Raw genomic sequence first — 24,872 nt, 5'->3', positions numbered from 1 at the left:
TAGGGCCTCCCCGATGGCGCATTGGTAGCGTTGTCGGCTTGTAATCAAGGTGTCCCAGGTTCGATACCCGGTGGTTCGGATCCCACTTTAAGCTGTAGGTCCAGTCTTTATTAGCCTTACTGTTCATAAAGTGGACTTAAAACACCAACTCAAAACTCAAAGTAAACGTTACTATACTAAAGTCAGACAGGTGGCCCACTTAACTCGTATGGTCGGCTCAAGATCTCACCTTGTAAGTAGTAGCTTCGAATAAGGTCCACAGCTTCTTCTTTACATCATTCATTTATATAAATGGGCAAAAAGCGACATTAAATTTTAAAGAAATTGTACCACCAGTGGCCCCACCTTGCCACACATATTGATAGATTGATCAAATTAATAAAATTAATGAACTTCAAATGTATCAGCTGATTCAGTGCGCGTGTAATTGTTGACTTACTCATTTAGTTATAGACGAAAATTGTTGATTCGATGCATTTGCAATACATCAAGAGAAACTAAAGCGTTGAGACGAATCAAATGAGATACCGGAACTCCATTTCATGCTTGAATCGAAATACATGCATTTCCTTGCATAATTTATTTTACGTTTCATAGAATCATTTGCACACGTATTTTCCTGTTATTCTAAGTGCTGTGGCTTGTTCCCTTTTCAAGACTGAGAGGCTCGCCGATGTCGCAATGAACACGTCGTTGTTGTAATCAAGAGGTATCGGGTTCGTTACCCTGCGGAGGAACATAGTACATCTCTGAGTTTTGAGTTTGTGTTTCAAGTCAACTATCACGAATGGGCATACTGTTTAAAATGGGGTAAGAATCACTATTAGCCTCCACCGGGTATCGATCCCGGAATTCCTTAACTACAAGGCAAGATTTGGTTGTTCTGGTACCACACTTTAAACTGTAGGTCCAGTCCTAATTAGTCTATGTCTAAAGATTATTAAAGATCTGAAAATCTGAAACACTAGGATGAAAATATATAACATTGAATACATTTTGGATAACAAAAAAAAGGAAAGAATTATTGTACGTACCTGGATGGTCTAAGTTAAATTGAGTCCCGTGTTATTAAAAAGTACATTTATAAAATACTTTAAGCATGATGAGCTATTTGATACATTATTTATAAAAAAATAGTTTCATTATAGTGCATAATAAATACCTGATGTATTTAAATGCTTGGTGGAGGCTACAACGTTTATGCATTTTTTTGAAGATAATTAATGCATTTACTTTTCTTTATGTAGAATGTTCACATAAAGTCGAAACAGTTCGAGCGTGAACTGATAAAATGAAAATGCCTACTGAAGCGACACCTTCTAGTTGCTATACTTATCTGTAGTACAGGATTGCAACGAAGGTGTGGAACAAGCAAGAGGGGAATAATGAAACTATAACCCCGCATTGTAAAGCAACGGCCTGCCTTGCTAATGAATGTCCATGTTTTCCCCGTTTGTTCTGGATGTTTCACGAAACAGAAGGGATAATGCACGCAAATGCCCGAAGATGGTACATGATGGCTGTAATTTTACTGTCAGCTGCGTTAGGATAAATAATTCCAGTAATGTGTTCCTACATGCTCTTTCGAAATGCCTCTCGTTAGAGAAGGGTAATTTTTGTTTTCACCCTCTAATATAAACTCGCATATTTGTATAGTATGTATACGTCACGTTTTAGTGCTTGGAGAGGATGATTTGCTGGTTAAATTATTTGCATAGAAATGGCATGAGAATTTGTGTACAAATGCAGGATTTTCAAGTGAGAAGAAGATTAATGGGATATTCTAATTGTTGTTTTGCGATACTATTTCTCATAATTTTTTTTATCGTCTATCCAATTAAGTCTCGAAATATGATGAGATTGATTGAATTGGTTTATTGTACTTTGCTTCTTGTGCCACTTTTTGGCTAATTTACGAAGATGAGGATGTGTGATGACATGATGAATTTGATGAATGGACACTCACCAACATCCATGCCCTGGCCAGGATTCGAACCCGGGACCCCTGGAAATATGATGAGAAAAGTGAACACCGTGGGTTGTATGTGTGAAACTGAACACGACTAGTTTCTCGACTTTTTGGAGCACGTTCTCCACCAGTGACGTCCCCAGAGAACTTCGTTCAGGTGGGTTGAAAAGTGGACGTAATATTCTTAGATGGGCTCTGATTCGGTGACCATGGTACTAAAAGTCTCTTTGATTTGACTGATTGATTGATTTAGTTAATTTTACTTCTCTTTTCTGCCACTTTTAGCTAATCGCAAATATGAGTTTGAGTGATGAGACGATGAAATTTATAAAGGGGTCACTTACAAAGAACTTCCATGCCAATGCCGGGATTCGAACCCTGGACCCCTGGCGTCGTAGCGCACTGTGCTAACCACTCCGCCATAGAGACCGGCACTATTAGTCTCTTTCTTGCTCTGTTTATTTCTATTTTTCTTCCTTCTCCATTTCTCTCTCTCTCTCTCTCTCTCTGTCTCTCTCTAACCCCCTTTCTCCTGCCTTCATTCTATTTCTAGATTTATTTTCTCTTCTACTGTTCCTTTCTATGTTATTCTGTTCCTCTTCCGGCATCACTTTCTTACTTCTTTCTCACTTCCTGCTTCATGTCTCCTTTTATTTATTTTCCTTTTCTCTCATTACATCTACATCTCTAACAATCTTCCCAAGTTTCATTCTTCTATCAGTTTTGGTCTGTCCTCCTGTCTCGCTTTAGGCTAATCGGTACAGGAACAACACTTTAAAGTGGAATCCGAACACTACGTGTACTCGTATCGAATCCGAGAGCTCTTGATTACGAGACAGCGACGTTTCCACTACACGCTCACGGAAGTTCCTATGTGGACTGATAGACTTACAAAGTAGTAGCTGAAATCAGCCTAAACTAACTCGATCAGTCCGTTTGTCTGACGGTGAGAAGACCAATAGATCTCAAAAACCTGTCGATATCCCAACTAATAATAAATGGAGAAATTATATATTTTTTTACATTTGAAAACCCAACAACATAATCTATTTCTTACTTTTTCCTTCGAATATGAAATGATCAATATAAGGCGTGTACATTTTAAATGCTCCGAAATCTCCAAAAGCATTAGAGCTGTAAGAATTACATTTAACTACTTGAAAGAAACCTGAATGTTCTATTTGATGCTTTATTCATAGTTTAATTAATTCCATGCCTTGTGACAAAAATTCGTTTCCAATAAGGCAAGTTACTTTATTACTCCACCCAACTAATTATGTGTTTTATCGCTGTTTATTAATTAAATCTTAATTTAGAAAATTACCAAAAATTAATTATGTGGTTTGCAGGTAAAAAGGCCAAAGTCATAATTTTGATGAAAATGAGACCGTAGTGGAATGAACTCCACTGAGTGCTTATTTTCAGGTGCCAAAAGGTCTAAATTGAATGGGTTATTGGTTAAGTTGGAACCCACTGCTGTCTCATTTTCATCAAAATATGACATTCGCCCTTTTATATACAACCCACAAATTATGCAACGTAATTGGTTTATAGTTTAAATATCTTATATTCAGAAATTTAAAGTTATATCAGTAGGCTGTTAATACTTATTAAACATCAATATTGCGCATGTCATATATTTGACTGTTATAATTGTGACTATCCATTTCTCTTTAACGTTCAAGAGTTTGAAACATCCTACAAAGCTTTCATTTTCCACATAATGACCGCAGTTACTACTTCAGTATTCGAGAAAGAAATAGAAAGACGAGTCTCGCATATTTTCTTAACCAGTTAGGCACGGTGCCCTTTCGAGAGAGTCGATCATCAAATATCGAAATGGAATTTCGATAGAATCGATACGCACCCTAACTGTTTCATGCGATGAGACTTTCTGGCGACGTCGCTCAAGGTAAGGAAGACAGAATCTGGGCCAGGAAGAAAGATGAAAGGAGGCAATGGTCCAGTTGCAGCATCCAGGCGTCGTCTGGATTCCTCCCCGGGAATGTCAAATCTCCTCCACGTCCGATGACTCCCCGGTTCAAGCACCTCTATTGCTCCAGAATCCCATTTCTGGAGGCAATAATCTTTCCCAACGGTTGGAACAATGCCAAACTGGAGTTTCGGGCTACAAGGCTTGTGGAAATGGATTAAACTTTGTATACGTGTATGTGTATGTGTGTGCGTGCATATAGTGCATATAGTCTACATACAGCAGTACACCAGACTTGCTGTCGTTCGATATAACCTTCTCTCCCACTCCCTCGCTTTTAACCTATTGATAAGCTAGGATTCTTTTTTTATCCTCTATTATTCGATATCCACGTCTCCACCAGCAGATTAGGTTTACGGCTTTCGCGAGTAAATTTATACGATCTCATAAATCCGGACATAAAAGGAGTTTTGTCTGGCTAATGATTTTTAATGATGGTGATTATTGCCTGTACTGGTTAGCAGTTTGTTCGCAGATTTGAACCAGCCTCGTAGACCTGCTGAAATTTCTCTGGTTTTCTTCCTTTTTTTAGTCCATGAGCAGGAGCGTGGCAGACAAGGTACGTGTAGCTTCCGCTTTAATGATGTTGTAAAATTTTGCGCATAAAAGTGGATTGCTGTTCTTTGTTTGATGAAAAGGTCGTCGGTTACTCTGTAAATGTAATTATTCATGTATGTTTTTGGGGTGTAGTCAAACGTCATCACGCCTGTTTTTCCATCCGTTTGCTGCATCTCTGGAAGAGGCACTCAAATGGGAGATGCTTCTGCGGCTACAGTTTCTCGAGCTGTTACAATTCATAGAAATTGGTAAGACGTGAAGCTCCTATGCAAAGATACCAATTTGTACATGCATGATTTAACGCTAGCTTACCCGTGCCGTACTTTGTTCATTATATGTTTAGTTATTTATTAATAATAATAATTACAAAAATTACCATCATTAATAAAAAATAACAACCAATTTTTGCATGATTATCACTCACATATTTTACCATTCACTAAAAATATAATAATCTTTTAATTGTGCTATGTTTTGTTTTTTGAGGTTCAATTGTTTATTAATTATAATTATTACAATAATTACCATCATTACCAATCAATTGTACACTGTCACTGGTATGAGTGTCTCGAATAACACGCATTCAAAAATAGCACCTGATTGGCCTACCAAGTGCATTTTGCCTCCTGTTTGCATAAGATGTATGTTCTTATAAACGAAAGCAATACATACATATTGAGATACACCCTAGTAAAAAATGTAATTTATTTTTCAATTTTTTTATAAAAATTTTCACAGTTGAAAATTAGAAAAAAAGAGGCGGTGGACCTGAGAGCCCCCCTCGGGTAAGGTAGGGTAAATATTCGACCAGTACGTCAATTTTTGGTTGCAAGAGGTAATCAAGAGATCCAGGTTCGATTATCAGTAGAGCCACATTTTACATGGGTTGGGATCCTACCTTATGCTGTGCCGATTAACTTGTCTGAGCATAAAAATGGACTTAAACAAAACCAAAATTCTTCTCTATCTGGAATAGTGCGTTATATTTATTTATCTTCAGTTGTGCTTCTGGTTACCGGACACTCTAAGTCACTGTGCGAATTAAGCTTTTTGCTTTGGGGAAGGGGGGGCGGGTTATGCCCACTCAGTGGCGTATTTGTGATTTCATTTCGGGAGATAGGGTTTTATTCGGGGGGGGGACATGCAGATTTGTATGTGTTGCCAGTCAGTTATATAGCCTGGCGTTTCTACTAAGAAGTATCTTAGAACATTGGTTCTAACTTTGGCCATTATACCCTGTCCCAGCTAACTGTGGAGCAGGACTGTGCATAGCGGTAGAGGAGGAGAAGGGAAATCGACTGGTGAAAGCGCAGCGTTGCCAACCGTACGTTCCTGAGTGCGCATGTACGGAAATTTCATGGGATGCACAGACGTACGGTCCAGACCTTAGTCCCTTCGCTAATTATCAAAATTTGCATTTCCTATTATATCCCTAATATTTCCCTAAGAATTTCTTAAACCAAGGATACGAACCAGGAGACAACAATTCGGTCCGTTTGCCATGTGCGTACGCTATTGTCGCTTTCAGAAGTTTGCAACGCTTACAGAGCGAAGCAGAGAAATCGGTTAACTCCAGTTGCCCATTACGCAATCCCGTTTCTATCACTGTTAATTGATGGGGCCGTCTCGCGTCACTACTTGCGCAGAGACTTGTTCTCGTTAGCCTGGTCTACAGTTAGCTGGTACACGGTATAAATTTTATGACAACACGTATACGTAATTTAGAAACACTTAGTGCATATGTATACGTATTTACGTTCTAGGAAGACCAAAACTTATGGACCTAGTAACACTGAAAACATTACCAAATTTCTATTGCCAACCTAACTGCAAGTTTGTTGTGAACCTGAATACATGCAAAATATCAGAACTATGGCATGAGAACTTTAGGGGAAAACAGCCTGCTATTGGCTAGGCGAGTTGTTTAGTTGCAAAATAGTGTTCTTTTTTAATTCGCAAGGCTACATACTCTTCAACAAGGTAACTGGACACAAATTATTTTTCAATCATGTTTGTTACATAGTTAAAAAATGGTATAGTATTATAGTATATGCTTTCAATTCCCTTTCTATGAGGAAGGGGGTGGGGTTAATAGCATCCCTGGCAGGGATAAAAGTAATTGTCTTTTGACAGCGATAAAATTCTCTGTAGGGGGGAAATCCTGGGCATCCCCCTTTAATTCACACACTCCTCTAAGTTACACACGATGAGGAAGATGAACGATGATTTCATAAAATGGACTACGTAATGAAGGTAAATTTCCACCGCCTCGACGACCGAGCAGTCAACCCAAGATCTCGCTATCGAAAGTTCAACGTTCGAGTCTCGGCTCTTCTTTGTATATGTTGCATCACCAATTCCATGCATTCACCATTTCTTTCTCATCGTTTCTAGTAAAACGAAACTGACAATAAATAAGAAAATACAAAACCTGAATGAAAGTCCATGCCTTGCCCAGAATTCGAACCTAAAACTTCTCCCTTTCCTAGCACGTTATAACCACTCCTCTACGAGTCTGGTGGTGCCTCTCGGATTGTGTGCTGGTAGTGTTGTCATCGCCTTGTAATAAAGAGGCCCCGAGTTTGATCCCCCAGTATAGAGACACTGTGCAATGTTCAGATCGCAGTATAAACTCTAACCATTTTCAAAATAAGGATTAGGGCCTCCCCTGATGGTGCAGTGGTATCGTCGTCGCCTTGTAATCCAGGGGTCCCGTGTTCGATACCCGGTGGAGGCACACAGTGGCTCGGCTCCTACTTTAAACTTTAGGTCCAGTTCTGATTAGCCTTACTGTGCATAAAGTGGACTTAAAACACCAAATCAAACAAATCAAGCAACGAAATCAAAATGTGGATTACTACAACGTTTACTTCACATGGCAGACGGACCGTGAATAGTTTTGTCCTGAGGTTCTTGTTGTTTGAATATAATAAATCGTTATGTTGTAAAGTGATAACATCGTAACTCTTTGTAAACGATCGTGAACAAATGATCAAAACAAAATAACAATATCATTTTCATTGCTTGAATTCACATCCACAGAAGACTTAGACTATGGCAAACATCGACTTTTGACAATGGTAGCATATATATTTTGGCTGATTCGTACAAATAGACTGATCAACTGATATTCATTGATGACTATGCACTCTAGCAATAGCTTTATATGCCTCGATATTCAACGAATTATATCATTGTAGCACTAATAGTATTCGAGATATCGATAGTCGAATTGAGCAGCAGGATAGGAACAACCGTTACTCACCTTAGAACACGGCCAAAGACTCATCCATTTCCATCCCCCATCCGCCAATCCCAAGAAAGAATTTTCTGATTGCTTCCCTCAAAGACCCCTCACCTTCCCTCCAGTGGCGCGACCCCTGTTAATGTGCCGTAGGAAGAAGAGACGCGAAAAATGACAATCGCTCTGGGAAGCTCCGCAGCGAAACTGATGAAGCAAGTTATATATCGCATCGAAAAGCCCATTACACGTACAGATGAGCCGAAACCGCAGGAATACGGTGGCGCTGTCCGCCGAATGGCTTACCAGGCATCCAACTCCATGTCAGGATGTAACGACCGTAATCTTCATTCCGTTTCACTCTCGCCGAAAGGTATTATTGCACAGACGTGGCTCCAATTTTAAGCCGTAATGATGCGTACAAATCAGACGGTGTGGAGGGACAGATGTAGAAATGGGGGAGGAGGGGTTGGTATATTCACAAACACACATGCAGGCGCACACATGTCGCCTTCCTGGCTGAGCTTGTTGACAGCTTGAATCTCGTCAGAGACTGTCCCAGATTCGAGTCCTGACATGGGTATATCTTTGTGATAGCCTCTTCATCAATTTCATCTAATCATCATTCGTCCTCATCGCTCGATCAGCCGAAAGTGACAGAGAAGCCACGCTAAATAAGAAAATACCAGTATACACACACACACACACACACACACACACACACACACATGCACACTCTCACATGCCCACTGGCGTACACAGGATCTCTTTTCGCAGTGCGAATCGTAAAAGTTAATATTTCATAGCTGTGTTCTAGAGGGGGTCGAATACTATAAAATATTTCAAATACCATTTTTAACCTTCGTCTTAAATGTTATTCTAAAACAAAAATATCGTAATCGCGAGTCATTTAAGGCAAGGTTACAGTTATCACGTCCGTTTTTTCCCCCGAGTTCTCTAGTGCTTTCATTTTCAAAATTGTTATTTTTTTCACAATTTCCGGAGAAGCTGCTGCCCCATCAGCCCCATCTCTCTCTGCGCACGCCATTGCACATTCTCACATCCATGGACGCTCACACAAAGCTTCCTAAAGTGCTCACAATTTATAAAAATATGTTTTGAATGAATACCTGTATTGAAAATCGTATAATTCCAAGTTTATGCTTTTTATGTAAGCAGAAAGAATATGAGAGAAACATTAATGAATGATAAAGAGAGAGTGAGTGACAGAGAGAAAACAGAAATGAACAGTGAGTGAGGCAGAGAGAGAGAGAGAGCGCGAAGGAAGAGAAACGCAGAGACGGAATGAGAGAGAGAGAGAGAGAGATAAAATATTTAAATAATCGGGGAAGAGGGAGGAATATATTTAAAACACACACACACACACACTTACACACACACACACACACACACACACACACACACACACACACACATATATATATATATATATATATATATACATAGATAGATAGATAAAGAAACGGGATAAAACATTACTAGAAATTACGAGTGAAAAAGAGAGAAAGATGGCACATAGGAAGGAGGGCGATAATTTAACACAAAGGGACGGAAAGAGAAAAAAAGCGATACAAAGCATTTTATAAAATTATCCAGGGGTTTCGAAATGAACTCTCCCTGTGGACACCAATGCTCAAATACTGGCCGACCATTTTAGGAATATCTCGACGAACGATATGCTGTGCTTAATACTAGAAACAGATGGCAGCATGTTCTTATAATTCCGTAAATCATCTAAGTCTTCGTAACGTACGAAAAATGACAGATCCTGCTAAGCCAGGGAACCTCTGATAATTATAATGTAATATTATGTATATTATATACGTATTATAATCCGTCTTTAATAATTTCCACTCAGATACCACAGAAGTGTACACTTATAATCTGTTCAACCATTTAAATTTATACGTTTCTCATTTATCATGCTTGTATTGAACTGCAATTCTAAGCATTTGTATCAGCATAGTAAGACAGTATTCCAAATAAAACATCTGTATCAGAATGGAAGATAATAACGGGAACTTCCCACCATTTACTGTGTGACAATGGATCCTGTTGTGTTTGTTTGTGAGGGGTGATATTGATGGTTAAGACAATAAACCTTCATATTTTTCACCGTAATATCGGAATTTTGTATTTTTCTTACTTTGTGTCTTTTTCACTTTCGGCTAATGGTGACAAGGGAGTAAGTGAATAACGAATGATGTTTATGAAAAGAAGAAATTCGTGAAATTTTTTTGGCGAATTAATGAAGACCACTAAACGTACTCGGGCACCAAGACTGAATTTTTAATGAGTTGTTGTAATTATTATTATTTGTATTTTGATGTATTAAAATGGCTCGTATAACTTATCTTACACTGAATAATAGGATATTGAAGGGCTACAAATTAACAGTGTTAAGAAAACGGATTATCAACAGAATAAAACTAAAGAGGGCAGTTTATGTAAATATAAGGGAGTATTATTCCCCTTGCAACCTTGTGGTCGTCGCTTTCGCGTACTGCTGTTACTAGGGCAAACTAGCACACCTGCAAGATCAGGAATTTCAGTTCAGGTTATTTAGAAGCCTATTTTGTTTATTCCTTTTTTGTTATTATGTCACTTTTATGCAACTTATGGCTAATCGAGACGATGTGGATGAGTGAATATATGGTATTGATGAAAGGACACTCACAAAGAACACGCATGCTGCGTCCGGGATTCGAACCAGGTACCGCTGGCAAGTGATTTTGGATTTGAATTTATATGTTTTTACCCTTCCTTCTCCTTTGTGACTCTAAGAACGTAAGAACGAAATTAGTCGATTTTGGCCACGTGTCCTTCAGAATGTATTGGGTGGAATCCGACATCGTCCCGGTGAAAATTAAACCTTCCTCCTATTCACTATATGCAAATAGTACTCGGGCACCAAACACACACAAACACGCAACACAAAGACCTTTATCCTGTTCGACCGTTAGACCAAGCAAGTCCTTAGTAACAGTACGTCCGCCTCCCACCGAAGCACGAGGCAAACTGGAGGAGTTAAATTTTCCAGTGGAGTTCCAATTTCGTGCCAAAACATCGTTTGGTGCACAGGTTATGCTGGAGCTCGAGTGCACGGCATGCTTCAAATCGGCGACCGACCTTGCTATAGCCGGGCGAGCGGCTAGCAAGCGGTTGCGCCTTGAATCATCCACCCTGTAGTATTCCAAAGCTCTTGCCTTTCTATAATATTGTTTTCCTACCTTAAACATAATAACGTAAAGAATTGGTAACTCCGTTGCTGAAAAAGCATTGCATCTTAACAGCTTTAACCAATGCGATTGCTACTTGTGATCCGAGTACTTACGGTAAAGGTCAAGCGATATTTCTTTGACAACTGGCGAGGTGAGGTTGGAGTTGCTACCGACGCAGGCGAGTTTCGATCCAAGCATGTTCCGGCTTACGTTTGGCAGGAAGAGCTGGTTCACCGTCATCTTGTCGTTTGAGGTCTCCGAAATACTATCTTTCAGTGCTCTGCCCAACCACCACGTGACCTCTGGCCTTGGAAAACCTGAAAAATATAAGTATACTATTTTTGTAGGCTGACAATGGAATGTAATTTACATTAGATTTATACAAGGGTCCCGGGTTCGAATCCCGGTCGGGTTTGGTTGTTTGTGAATGTCCATTCATCAATTTCATCATTTCATCACTCATCCCCATCTTCGCAAATTAGCCAAGAGGCACAAAACGCGAAGTAAAATAAACTAAATCAATCAATCAATCAATCAACATTAGATTTATACAAAGTAGTCATTGCAACTCGAGGCTCATACATTCAGCAAATAAGAAGTACCCCATGAAGTGAAGCTTATGAGGGAATAAGCTACCAATTAGAGATTTTTGTTGTTGATAGGGCATATATATATTTTTTGTTTTGTAACATATTTATGGGAAATTTTAGGTCACAAGTGTACTTTTTACTTTGTACGGTTGGTTGATTTTAAAGTATTAAAACTTTGAGTTTTGATTTTAGTATCGTGATTTGACTTACAGTTTAAAGTGCGATCAGAGAACCCGAGACTCGATTGGAAGGCGAAGACATTGCCACTTCGTCATATGGGAAGCCCTAGGTCTAGAAACGTATACCCTATTAATCAATATAACGTACATCCACGTAATGTTCACGTTTACTCATTAAACACATTCAACATTCTGTTAAAGTTGCACTGCGAAATAGAAATATAATGTGCTTAGTTTACCATTGTTTGTACGGTGTCCAGAATGTTCAAGAATTTTCGTCCATACGTGCACAATACTAGTTGACAGAGTGTAGTTAGTAAAGCAATAGGGTGCAGCGCATCTAGTGAGATGAAAGGATAAAATAGAGATGTCTATACTGTTGAAGGGTGTATGCTGCGTCCTTGTTTTCTTGATCTTCTCCATCTTTCGAATTCTGACGATGTCATCAATTAGTTTCTATTGTTGTCCTATAATAGCTCTTGAGATGATCACAATTAACGATCTTGTAATCAAGGGATAACCCACTCGATTCCTAGCCAAGCATTACACGTTGGTTCGGATTCTTGTTTAAATTGGAGGTCCAATCCTGGTTAGCCCAATACTCGCTAGATTATGAACAAGCCTAAATAAAAAATAAAGTATTGGTAGTTTTGTTTTGCGTTTTAAGAACTTCGAAAAAGAGTCTCCTTCATTAGACATTAGAGCGCAGTGGTAAAGAAGATAGTCTTCAGTATTGCCATCTACGAAGTGGCAAGTGTATGAAAAACCAAAATGAAAATCCGCATCCCTCAGTAGAGATGTTGGAAACTTAGCATCGACCACTTACTTCTGAAACTTCTCGGTTTATCTCAACAGCATCAAGCAAATATTTTCTGAACTCTAAAGCCGCTGACTTTTTCTTGAGGATCGATCTAAGAGTGGGAAACTTTCAGGTTCCTCCTTTCCACTCAATTGCGTAACAAAAAAATCAGCCAAGTCTTGTCTCGGAATTCTGTAATCCTCTTTAACTAGCTCTACGGGGGAAGATGGGCTAAAACCGTTACCTTTCCCGTAAAGTTATAACGCTGGGGTTGTTTCGTGATTTAGGAGGTCTAGTGTCTAGAACACAACTTAATTGCATTAATTATTATATTAAGTAGCTTTCAAGTGTTTTCGGTGTTCAATGGCCTCAACTTCTCGGAACATTTAATAATCTCCTATATCTTATTTCGCCTCTGAGAACGATTATGGGTTGCATAATAAAGTGTGGATTTTTCAGCTTTGAGATGAGCAGCAATTAGGAACATTTTGTAATGATGCTCATGGAGAAACGGAGAAAATACCTAGAAGTGGAATTTGATCCGAAGTACTCTAATTAATCAATGCTGGTTGCTACGTAACATCTAAGTAGGGAACGTAATAGATGATTGGATGGGTTTTGTGGTTCTTTCAATTGTTCTTGAAATTAATTTTATCTAGCTGTTCGTAATGTTTCTAGTTATGTTGGATGGCCACATTCGAAGCAAGTACTGTTTTCTGATCTTACGGAGCAGGCCCCGCCTACTCGCCACGTTTCGTTCTTCAGCATATCTACGGGAAGGTTCAGCGCGTGCGCAGGACACCGAAGGGCATACACGGAAGGCTACAGCGCATGTCACTGCGCATTCATTGTATGACGTTGCATAGATTATTCCATCCACATGTCGCATTTGCTTGATTATCCAGATTCATACGTAGGAGGCTAGGATATAGTGTTGTAATCATCAGGCACTGCATCGTATGTGACACCAAACTGCCAACAGTTTATATTTAAAACTAAATAACAATAGAAAGTGTGGTTCGTAGCAACGCAGTTCATATTTTCCTCGACCAGGACTCTAATCCGAGTCTCCCATACCGTATCGTTAAGGTACGATCTCTTTTTACATAATTGCAATAACATTAACCACATTTCTTTTGTTTTGGGCCTTCTCGATGGCGTAGTGGTAACGTCGTCACCTTGTAAACAAGAGCTCTAGGCTCAATAGTCGGTGGAGGCACATGTTAGTTTCGATGCCACTTTAAACTGTAGGTCCAGTCCAGATTAGCCTTTCTGTAGATAAAATGGACATAAGAACAAACAGCAACATTGTTGTTTTTCCATATGGCTCTGCGCTGCTGACAAACCATAATGTAAAATTCAACTTAGTCCTGGAACATCCCTAACACTGTCTACGTCATCAATCATTGAATGACAACATATCCCGTTGCAGTATTACTGGCTGGTAAAATGTTTATAAGGTAAGACATCATGTGTGAAAATGCATACGAAACTAGGGTAGGTCAGTTGGTATAGGAATGGCACGGTAGACCAGAGATCCGTGTCCGAGTCATGCTTGAGCCTGTGTCTTTCTCTATCTGCTCTATTGAAGTGTTTGATCTTCAACTATACTGTTTCCATGCCTTACTACACAAATTATGATGGATTGTTTTGGATTTTTAACAATTACCAACATTTCAAATACTCATTCTCTCTGCGTCTTCAGGGATTGTGTTAAATGTTAGTAGTTTCCAAATACATGATGTTGTTGTGAAAGAGTCAATATGGGAGGTAGTTTCTGGGAGAATTGTGGTGGTGGCCGAAGGTCTCCCCAATATAGAAGTCTTGAAAGAGAGATTTGCTTTTATGGCATGAATCATAGTGCAAAATGGGAATCAAATTTCAATGAAATTAGTGTAGAGACTAAAATGCCTCGGACGGTTATTTTACTGTGGTAGAGCCTCCACCCTGTGCAGGAGTCTGGGCAGTGAGACGTGCTTTGATGGCGTGGTTCACAGTGCAAATTGAAATTAAATTAGTGTAAAGAGCTGGATGCATGGGAGGATTGTTTATCCGTGACCGGGGTTCACCCTTGTTTGGTACTAGTTCGAATACTACTATGCCATCTCCAAAGCAGGAGGTCACTTGTCATGTATTAACCAATTGTTTTGAGATTATGATCCTTTGGTGTGAGCAGTCTCGGGTTCGATTCCAGGTAGCAGCTAAACAAATTCCTATGTTGACCCAGCACGGTGAGGACAATGGGGAGCTACGTGAAAAGTACAGAGATCTACGGTCGCGAAATCCAGGAATCGATGCGCTGACCACGCGTCACCCAACGAAGGTACTTGGCACGCTTTGGCTCTCAAAGAGGAGTTGTTTCATGACGGAGTTGAGGAGTGTTGAGATTGGAGAGAGGGGGAGAAAAAGTGTGGAACGATTAAAATGAATAAAAAATTGAAAAGTTTGAGAAAACATTAGAGGAAAAGACAGACCAAGAGAGTAAAGATATAGAATGCAGTACATTCAAAACGATTGAGAGAGAGAGGGGAGGGGGAAGTTGAAGGCAAGGAATAGAAAAAGATAAAACCTTTAATAGAAAATAAGTTTGTGACCGAATAAATTATTTCTACTGCATGTGCAGTGAAGAAAGTAAGAGAACTTTATTTGAAAGATAAGTGTGACGAAAGAAGAGGCCCAGAATCTATTATTTGCGCTGAATTCCTCAAAATGTAGATGCACCAATGGTTTAGAGCTTATCGGTCAGGATTTGAGCATTGGTGACCACAAAGGAGAGTCAAATGAAAACCCTAATTTGTTTTTGTTTCTTATCTTGTAGGTTTCTGCATGTAGGGTTGCACAAGTTTGCTGCTTTCTAGCATAGACCTATTGCTCGTCTACATATATTTTCAACTTGGAGTTATTGCCTGCATACTTCAAGAAGTGATTATCTAGCTGACCCAAGCGATATTCTAAATAGATGGAAGAACTACTTTAATGACCTTTTAAATGTCCATGTAGGAGATAAATCAGAAGTAAATGAAGTACACACAGCAGAACCTTTAGTTCCAGAACCAAACTTGACTGAAGTTAAAGATGCTATTAAAAGGCTAAAGAATAACAAAGAGCCTGGCAGTGATTTAATACCAGCTGAGTTAATTAAATATGGTGGAAATTCATTAATATGTCAAATTCATAAATTAATTTGTTTAATATGGAATAAAGAATAAATCCCTCAACAGTGGAAAGAATCCATAATTGTTCCTGTGTTTAAAAAAGGTGATAAAATGAATTGCAATAATTACCGTGGAATTTCTCTACTCTCAACAACATACAAAATATTGTCTAACATTATTTTAACAAGACTAACCCCATATGCTAATGAAATTATAGGTGATTATCAATGAGGATTTAAACGTAACAGATCAACTACAGATCAAATTTTTCACATCAGACAGACACTTGAAAAAAAGTGGGAATATAATCAAAATGTCCATCAGCTATTCATTGATTTCAAAAGCATATGATTCAGTCAAAAGAGATAAATTATATAATATATTAGAAGAGTTTGGAATACCTAAGAAGCTTGTTAGTATGATAAAAATATGCACCAGTGAAACAGAAAGTAAAGTTCGTGTGGGTAATAATATGTCTGACAAATTTATAATTCATGATGGGTTAAAACAAGGAGATGCATTATCTCCATTGCTCTTTAATTTTGCCTTAGAATATGCTGTAAGGAAGGTAAAAGAAACTAAAGAAGGACTAAAATTAAATGGTGTGACTCAGTTGTTAGCATATGCAGATGATGTAGACTTACTGGGGGATGATATAAATACGATTAAGAATAATGCTAAAATATTTTTGAAAACTGCTAAAGAGATAGGTTTGGAAGTTAACAAAGATAAAACTAAATATATGCTTACAGGCCGAAACCAAGTGTTAGGTAATAATCAAAATCTAATTATTGATAACAACTCGTTTGAACCAGTTTCCAAATTCAAATACTTAGGAGTAATATTAACAAATGAAAATTATATTAAAGAGGAAATAAAAAGTAGGCTTAATTCAGGAAATGCATGTTACTTCTCTCTTCATAAACTTTTGTCTTCTCGTTTAATATCTAAGAAACTAAAAGTTAAAATATACAGAACAGTAATTTTGCCTGTAGTATTATATGGGTGTGAAACTTGGTCCCTTACATTGAACATAAATTGAGAGTATTTCAAAATAAGATCCTTAGGAAAATCTTTGGACCTAAAAGGGATGAGGAGACAGGTGAGTGGAGAAGGTTACATAATTCAGAACTACATAATTTCTATTCATGTCCAGATATTATTAGAATAATTAAATCAAGAAGACTTAGGTGGGCAGGCCATGTGGCACGAATGGGAGAGGAAAGAGGAGTTTACAGGATTCTTGTTGGGAAACCAGATGGTAAGAGACCTGTAGGAAGGCCAAGACGAAGATGGAGGGACAACGTTGAGATGGACCTAAAGGAAATCGGTAGGGATGGAAAAGAGTATATAGATCTTGCTCAAGATAGGGACAGATGGAAGGCCTGTGTTGCTGCAGCCATGAACCTTCGGGTTTAAGAAGGCTAGAGTTAGTTAGTTATACTTCAAGAAGAATAAGTTGTTGGGGTCCACGTGCAGCAACTTATGAGCCACTGCGAAGGCCTTTCCACCTATCTGCCTGCGAACTGAGGCCATCATCGAACTTTTTCCTCCATTAGTAAACTTGCTGTTGTGGTAAACATGCACAGAGAATTGAATTTTCATTTGCCTAGAAATTTCTGTACGCTCTAGGCTGACAGAGGGTAAGAAGTACCCTGCAAGCGTGTAGAGCAGGCGCCATCTTTAAAATGACAAAAATGGCCATTTGAAGCTCACTTGATCAGTGTTGCTGCCATGAGATTGTCTTGTAAATAACAGTTGATACCTCATGTAAAATAGAGCTGTATTACAGTCTGTCCTGTAATTTTTGTCTGACTTTTAAACTTTTCATATGACTCATGTAATATTTTCCCTTAGGATATTTACAAAAAGCAAACATGTGAATAGCCCTGTGGCTCCGATAAAACGACCACATGTAACTCTAATATTCATGCTAAAGCTCCACACGGATGGTAGATTCATTAGCCTCCTGGTCTAGATGACCAGAGATATATGTAGTTAACATGAATATGCAGCAAAATAAACAAAATTTGCAAATAATAGAATAAATATGACCACAACGAGGTGGGAATTTTTCCATCAGTGTTCTTGCATGGAGAGGCTCTGGGGTTCACCAGACATTTAATTAATGGGTACCTGGGAGCAACCCCTTGAGGAATAGCGGCTGGAGTTTGGTACTGATCACGTGTCCCCACAAGTAGCCGGGATTATGAATGTGTAGAATTCTACTTCCGCACACATCTCTATGCCTTCACTGGGAAGAGGGCCTTCCCGACGGCGGAATGGTAGCGTCATCGCCTTGTAATCAAGGGGTTCTGGATTCGATACCCGGTGGAGGCACATAGTGGTTCGGATGTCACTTTAAACTGTAGGTCCAGTCCCAATTAGCCTTACTGTGCATAAAGTTAACTTAAAACACAAATCAACCAACTTCAATGGGAAGCTTTACCTTCGTAAACTAAAGTTGCAAAATAATTATGGATTTTTATGCAATCATTGAAACCAACTCGTCCCAAGTGGAAAACCCAAAATCTATTCAATTTAGTGATAACATATTGCTTTGAAGCGTAATTTCCCTAAAGGTCACATTAGGTGCCTAAGATATTATGAAGAGTGTACAAGGATTGATGTGAGGAAGAAAGACACGCATATTACACCTGAGACATTTTAAGGGCAAGGTGTTTTGTTGGTTTATTGATTTGGAGGATAGCTTTTAATAGCTTGAGTGCAGGGTACCCATGGGCAATTAGTCACATGTGGAAAGCCTTCCACCATGACAGAGTGGTTAGCACAGTGTTCTACGTCGCCAGGGGTCCCGGGTTCGAATCCCTGTGTAACCTTTCATCAGTTTCATCATGTCATCACTCATACTCATCGTCGCGATTTGTCAAGAGTGGCAGAAAAGCGATGCTATATAAACCAAATCAGTCATTCATATATATATGGAAAAAGAATTGAATTTGAAGGAGCAAATTACTACTACGTATAGTGTATCACTGGTTTAGTACATTTCCATGGACAGGAATGACACCGCATAGTATCTGTCAACAGTACTGACTGACTCCAGAAGCAGGACAATTTTCATATCTTCTACACATTTTCATTACTATAATTTTTATTTTTAAACTTTACATCACTTTCATGCCTCTTTAGGTTAATCGTGACAATGGAGATGAATGGTGATTAGATAAATTGATGACATTCACATATTCCCATGCCATTACTCGAATGTTGGGCGATCAGTGGCGAGGTGCAGCTTGGCCACCGAGGCTACAAAGGTGGTTATGTCAACTTTATGCTCACTTAGGACGTTTTAAAGCGGGATGCTAACCACTGTGAAACGTGTCTTCATATGGAATGCAACACGGAACGTGTTAGTTTCAAGGTGACCATGTCCAACGGTGGTGTGACCAACCATCAACGAAGTCACTTGCAGATTTCTTTCTATCGGTATCGTCTCCTTACGAATGATGGTTCTGTTTCATAAATTGGTTACAAATCAATGATCCAGACAACTTTCTACGCAAATTATTGTATAAGAAGGGTTTGTCATCGTGTTCTGTAAAGCCAGTCATGCTGAGAACCATCATAATCAACCTTCTCGCTAGTTTCGATCAAAGTGTGTTAGTTTCAAGTCAGATAGGCTAATTGGGACTTGGCCTACAGTTCAAATTTGACATCCGAACCATTGTGTGCAATGTCCCTTTACCGTGTATCGAATCCGGCACCTCTTGGCAAACAAAGCGGCGGAGTTACCACTACCCTATCGTGTAGACCCGCTAGTTTCAATCAATATGCATGTCTGTTTGAGTGTGCGTGTGTGTGATGGCACGAAGAGTAACTCAGTGGAAACCGACTAGACAGCATGCATGATGTGTTCACACACGCATCACCAAATCTTGCAGCAGGAAGAGAATTGAAATCTGGAAGGTGGTGAAGAAATTTCCTTGGAATTTCAAATCCACTTTCTCGGTAGTTATTCATAAATGCTCAAAGCACAGGAAACCTTACTCACAACTGCCTGCTCACCCCCTTCTCCCCCAAGATCGATGCAGAAAAAGCAGATCCTTATCTCTCGCTTACAAGTTATGAGGCTCGGCCGTAACAACAGATCAACATACGCAGTTAACAAAAGGATTAAATTCTCCAGAGGAACGAAACGAGCCTTGGTTTATTCTCATGCCTTCATTTCGAGAGTCAAAACGAGGTTAATCAATCCCTTAAGTATTGCAATCCCTCACACTTTATGATGCAATTAAAAACTCCTGTAAGAGCGGGATGAGTGGAGGAAACTGGCTAGAAGGAAGACGGTGGCAGCGCCAAACGTACCTGCGAGTTTGTGCCGTTTCACTTGGATCACTAGTGTTGCCAACTTGGCTTTGTGAAACCAGATCTGGATGTTTTCTTTAGTTCTACAAGAACATACATTTCCAAATTTATCTCGTTTAGCTAGTTATGATTCTTTTCGTAGATATATTGATTTTCACGTATTTTACTTGAAAAAGATTAAACGTGTTACTTCGTCCATAAGTAAAAAAAATACTTTGTGCGTTAAAATGTGTCATAACCTTTCTCTCGAAAGTACTAGACAAAGTAAATGGGCTCCTGCTCGGTGGTCGAGCGCGTTAAGTGGTCAACGTTTGGATTCCCGACCGAAGTTCCCGGGTTCGAATCCCGACGTGGGCATGGATGTGATTTGCGAATGTTTCTTCATAAATTTTATCTAATCATAACTCATCCTGATCGTCGCGAATAGGCAAAAGTGTTCTAAAAGCGACGTTAAATAACAGAAATACAAAATATTAGTAGATGAAACAGCGTTTATGTAGTCGCCTAACGATGCTGACTGGGACACAATCAAGTGATATAATATCTCTTCTATCTCCTAAGTCTGTGAGATAACAGGTGTCATTCAGTGGAAATTAATAAATGCCGACGAGGATGCTGAAGAAAGCATTTTCGATCACCTTGGTCCCCAACCGTGGACGTATAAGCTTCAATCCATGGACGCCGGATCGGGGACGCCCGCTTCTTCGAGTCTCCTGGGAGAAGCTTAACAACTTTTCTCCTGAAGTTTCGGCCTATGTATGGGACCGGTGGCCATCCGCCATCGTGAAGAAATTGGGTAGCAACGAATGAGTAGCGTAACCCGGTCACGGGAACCCACAACAAAGACTGGGGGTCCATCGTGCTGACCAGAGTCAGTAACTGGTGGGGTGATCTCCAACCTCGACAGGTGGGGGTGAGGTCGGCAGTCGGAAGGTAGGCCGCGGCCCTCACGGGCTGTTGCGCCACGCGTTATTATTATTTTAATCAAACTGGACTGTAATCGAAGGATACCGTGTTGAACTCGCCATTCGGGTCACGTGTAGATGATTCGTAGGTGACCATACATTGTAGGTCCAGTCCCAATAACCTCCGGGGTGCAAAGTAAAGTTGATAACAAACATTGGTATAGGTCAAAACACACATACTTTTCATGAATATCCGTCAAACTTGGGGAATCTGGTTTTCTGTCGAAATACTATCTGGTCGCCTAGGAAACTTGCCTGTAATAAAACACGAAACGTTTCGTATTTTCCTTCAAAAGGTAAAAAAAATTAGTGACTTTTAGTTGCAATGTGGAAGCGATTTGGAACCCTTTTGCTATTCCCACTTGGCAACACTGCTAGTGCTTCGGCAGAGGAAAATGAACCGTAAGCTAGATGGTCCTGAACAGCAAAATATTCCGAAACAAACCACCGTGGAGTCTCGTTCTGCTGGAAATTAAAGCAACGGTGGATGCATAAACGTGCAATAATGCTAGGCCTGCGTAAACCTAAATCAGATATTCGTAAATTTTCAGGCCTATACATTTTGACAACTTTTATCGCCCGGTATATAAGGACCGAAACGCATCACAAAACGGTCAAATTCTTTCTCCTCCGCGTCGTAAAAAAGGCTCGTTTTTGTGTAACCGCTCGATGCAGGAAAGTACCTGCGCACTGTAAAACTCTTCAGCGCGCCACTTTCGGCTGCGATGGAAAGCTAGACTTAACAAGATACGGTCTCCAGTCTCATTATTCATATTTTATTGCTTTTGCATAATTATGCTAATATCCCACAGAAGCAAGCATTAATGTTATAACAATTCCTGAAGGCGCTGTTCTCTGAACGGTTTACAATTCATTAGTTGCAAAAGAGGCCTCCCGCTAATATCGTGTCCTTCATAATTTAAGTTTTAAGTAGGCTCAAGACATCTGAAACCTATTATGGGCATTCATGTACATTCTACAGGATGTATATTCCACTTATTTACATTATATTTAGGCACCAACATCTGGGTGGACAGGTAAGAAAAAAAGCTGAGATGGTCTGTCATCGACAAGCCTGGCAATTACTGAAAACACAATTCCACGGGGAAAATTAACCTGCAAACGCACTTTTGTGTGTTAATCTAATTATTTCTTTTTTTAAAAAAAGATCCCTGGCCTCCAAAGAAAATTATCCCGCCAGGGATCCGTGGTGCCCAACACAGTTCTATCGGCGGCGGCCATATAAACCACGCCTCTGTAAGGCTTCACGGGTTCCTCTTTTTACTTTCATAAACCCCCATGACTCCCTACAGAGGACCTCCGTGTGTGTTTTAAATGCAACGTGTGTGTATGTAGCTATTGACTCTAGTGTACGATGTTGTTGTTTTTGTTACAGGTAATGACAATATGGAAAAAAATAGAACCTATTGAGAAAAAAAGCATATTCTTGGTTAATTAAAATAAATGAACGGAATGTGTGATAACTAAAGTTGTATGTTTGTTTTCTTAGTGTGATAGGAGGGGAAACAAAAGTTGATTTCAGCACCTGAAAAAAAGAGAAAGAAATAAAATTATATTCTCAAGCATAGTATAAGTGCGAATGACATTTTGTTTTAATGGTGCTAAAAATAATATGAATAATTGCTACTTGTATTTATTTGAATCTTTAGTGCAATTTATGATCTGGAAAAAAAATGCTACTTGCGTTTTTTTTTTCAATTTGTAGCTTCTTCTTTTTTAAAACTGCTCCGTAAGGCTCTCATTTTTGACATCCTGGACGAATGATTTTTCTGCCACCATGATAACGCTGCAAACGGTGTCGTCGAGGAGGGCGTCGTGAAATTCACACACTATTTTGATGATGGTGCGATGGTTGACCACAACCTGCTTTCTTTTTGACGTGTTGATGACGAACATGGGTCTCTCTCTGTGCTTTGAATACGCTGGGTGTGTAGTACATGTCCACGTTACCTGTGGTTACCCTTTTGTACGCGGTGTACGCTTCGTAAAGCTTGAGGTAATTGTTGGCTTTCATTTTCAGCTTCCTTTTCCAGCTTGTGTGTGTGTGTTCTTGTTACAACCTAATGTAATTTCTTGAAGTTATAACAATTTATTCCAGTGTCATATTATCCCAAGAGTATGATTTGTTAATTGTCATAGATATTGAGAAAAGTTTATTAGGTGGAATTCTTAAAGTTATGGGGTGTGATTTTTTTTTTTTTATATATTGTGTTGGGCACCACGCATCCCTGGCGGGATAATTTTCTTTGGGGGCCAGGGATCTTTTTTTAAAAAAGAAATAATTAGATTAACACACAAAAGTGCGTTTGCAGGTTAATTTTCCCCGTGAAATTATGTTTGCATGCATAAAAAATGTTTCCAGCGTGTTTAGGTTAGTTAGCTTAACCCGTGACAGGCTACGCCCAGGGCCCTTTGAGATCGTGAAAAATTAAAAAAGACATCGTAGAAGATTACTCTGACTTATGATGAAATTCGTACAAATGATGACATTTCAACCGAGCAATTTACACTACTTATAACTAATTTATAGAAACCCTGTATATACAGGTAATATTGTTAAAATTTATGTCAGTGCAACATGTTATAAATACAGTTAAAACTCATTTACAGTCAAATCCAAAAAAATATGCAATTTTACAAAATTTTGTGCCTAATAACAATATTTGAATCGAAAAATATGTCAAAGTCGTGCACTAGGAGTAACTAAACTATTTCTGAACCCTTACTATTGGAGAGTTTTTGTGTAGCTAGGTACGTTTAAACTTGAGAATGGCGTGTAGAAAGGAGTTCTGTTCCTCGCTCTAAAAGGTGTTACATGGAAGTGTTTTTCTCTCTAACTGCTCAGAACAGAACAGAATCTTACTAATTTACATAATAACATTAGATCATTAGATCTTCTGTGTTTCAAGGTTTTGAGACAGAAATGACTACATAAAGTTGCATAATGTCTATTATGATATTCAATATTGGTTTTAAAACACAACCATTTCACCATTTGCATTTACACCTTTTCCACCGCTTGGTGATATTTTCTTCGATTAGGCTGTACAGTCACGGACTCTTCTAGTTTGTAACAATTCCATTGAAAGTCAATGTATTCACTACAACCCAGAAGTGTCCGTGACTGTACAAGTACTTGAAACTGCCTATTCAGTGCGAATCTCAGCAATAAGCAGATGGAAGAGTGGGTTAGGTCTCTCAAACAGCGCAGTGGCTATAACCGTTACATTGTAATCAAAAGATCCCAGGTTAATTACCCGATGGAGACACATTACTCAGTGGTTAGGACGTCACTTTAAGCTATGGGTCCGGTGCCTACAAGGTAAGAGTTTGTGAACAAAATATCTTGTTCTGTACGGTCTTTCACTTCTTTTGGCGACTAATGTTTCCTAACTTCTCGAGTCTTGGAAAAGAAAAGAAATGCCTCGATCCAACAAAAAAAAATCGCTTGTTTTTTTAACTTGCTGTTCCGGAGACATCTAGAAACATTAAAACTATCCAGTTCTACGATGAAGTGTCCTATCGGACAAAAGTCGACTTCAGATTTTTTTCTCCCAAGACTCAAGCTTGAACGACCACTTCAAGTTTTCCAGACAAGGCATTTTTGTTAAACGGAAGTGGACTCTCCTTCCGAAACGATAATAAAAAAAAGAAGATGATGGGAAAAAGAAGTAAAAGAAGAAGAAGATGAAAAGGAACTGGTTTGGTGATGGAAAGTGGCTATCATGGACTCCGTCGAATTGATCTTTTGACTCGAGAAGTCTCCACAGACTCGGCCGCCCAATAAAATCTTCCGTTTCATTTGTCAACGCTCAGACGGAGCAAGAATAG

General features: G+C 39.2%; 1 protein-coding gene across 1 annotated transcript in view; it reads right to left on the bottom strand.

Moving 5' to 3' along the window:
* LOC145985616 (adhesion molecule nephrin-like) overlaps nucleotides 1-24,872 on the bottom strand; it is a 375,184-nt gene that overhangs the window by 178,455 nt on the left and 171,857 nt on the right. The window contains exon 5 of the mRNA XM_083119686.1: nucleotides 11,117-11,320. Coding sequence (XP_082975812.1) covers nucleotides 11,117-11,320 — 204 coding nt within the window. The remainder of the gene's footprint in view (nucleotides 1-11,116; nucleotides 11,321-24,872) is intronic.

This window comes from Lepisma saccharinum, chromosome 3 (genome assembly GCF_977018435.1).
Source record: "Lepisma saccharinum chromosome 3, izLepSacc3.1, whole genome shotgun sequence".
Lineage (NCBI taxonomy): Eukaryota > Metazoa > Arthropoda > Insecta > Zygentoma > Lepismatidae > Lepisma > Lepisma saccharinum.
This window is presented reverse-complemented; position numbering and strand designations above follow the sequence as displayed.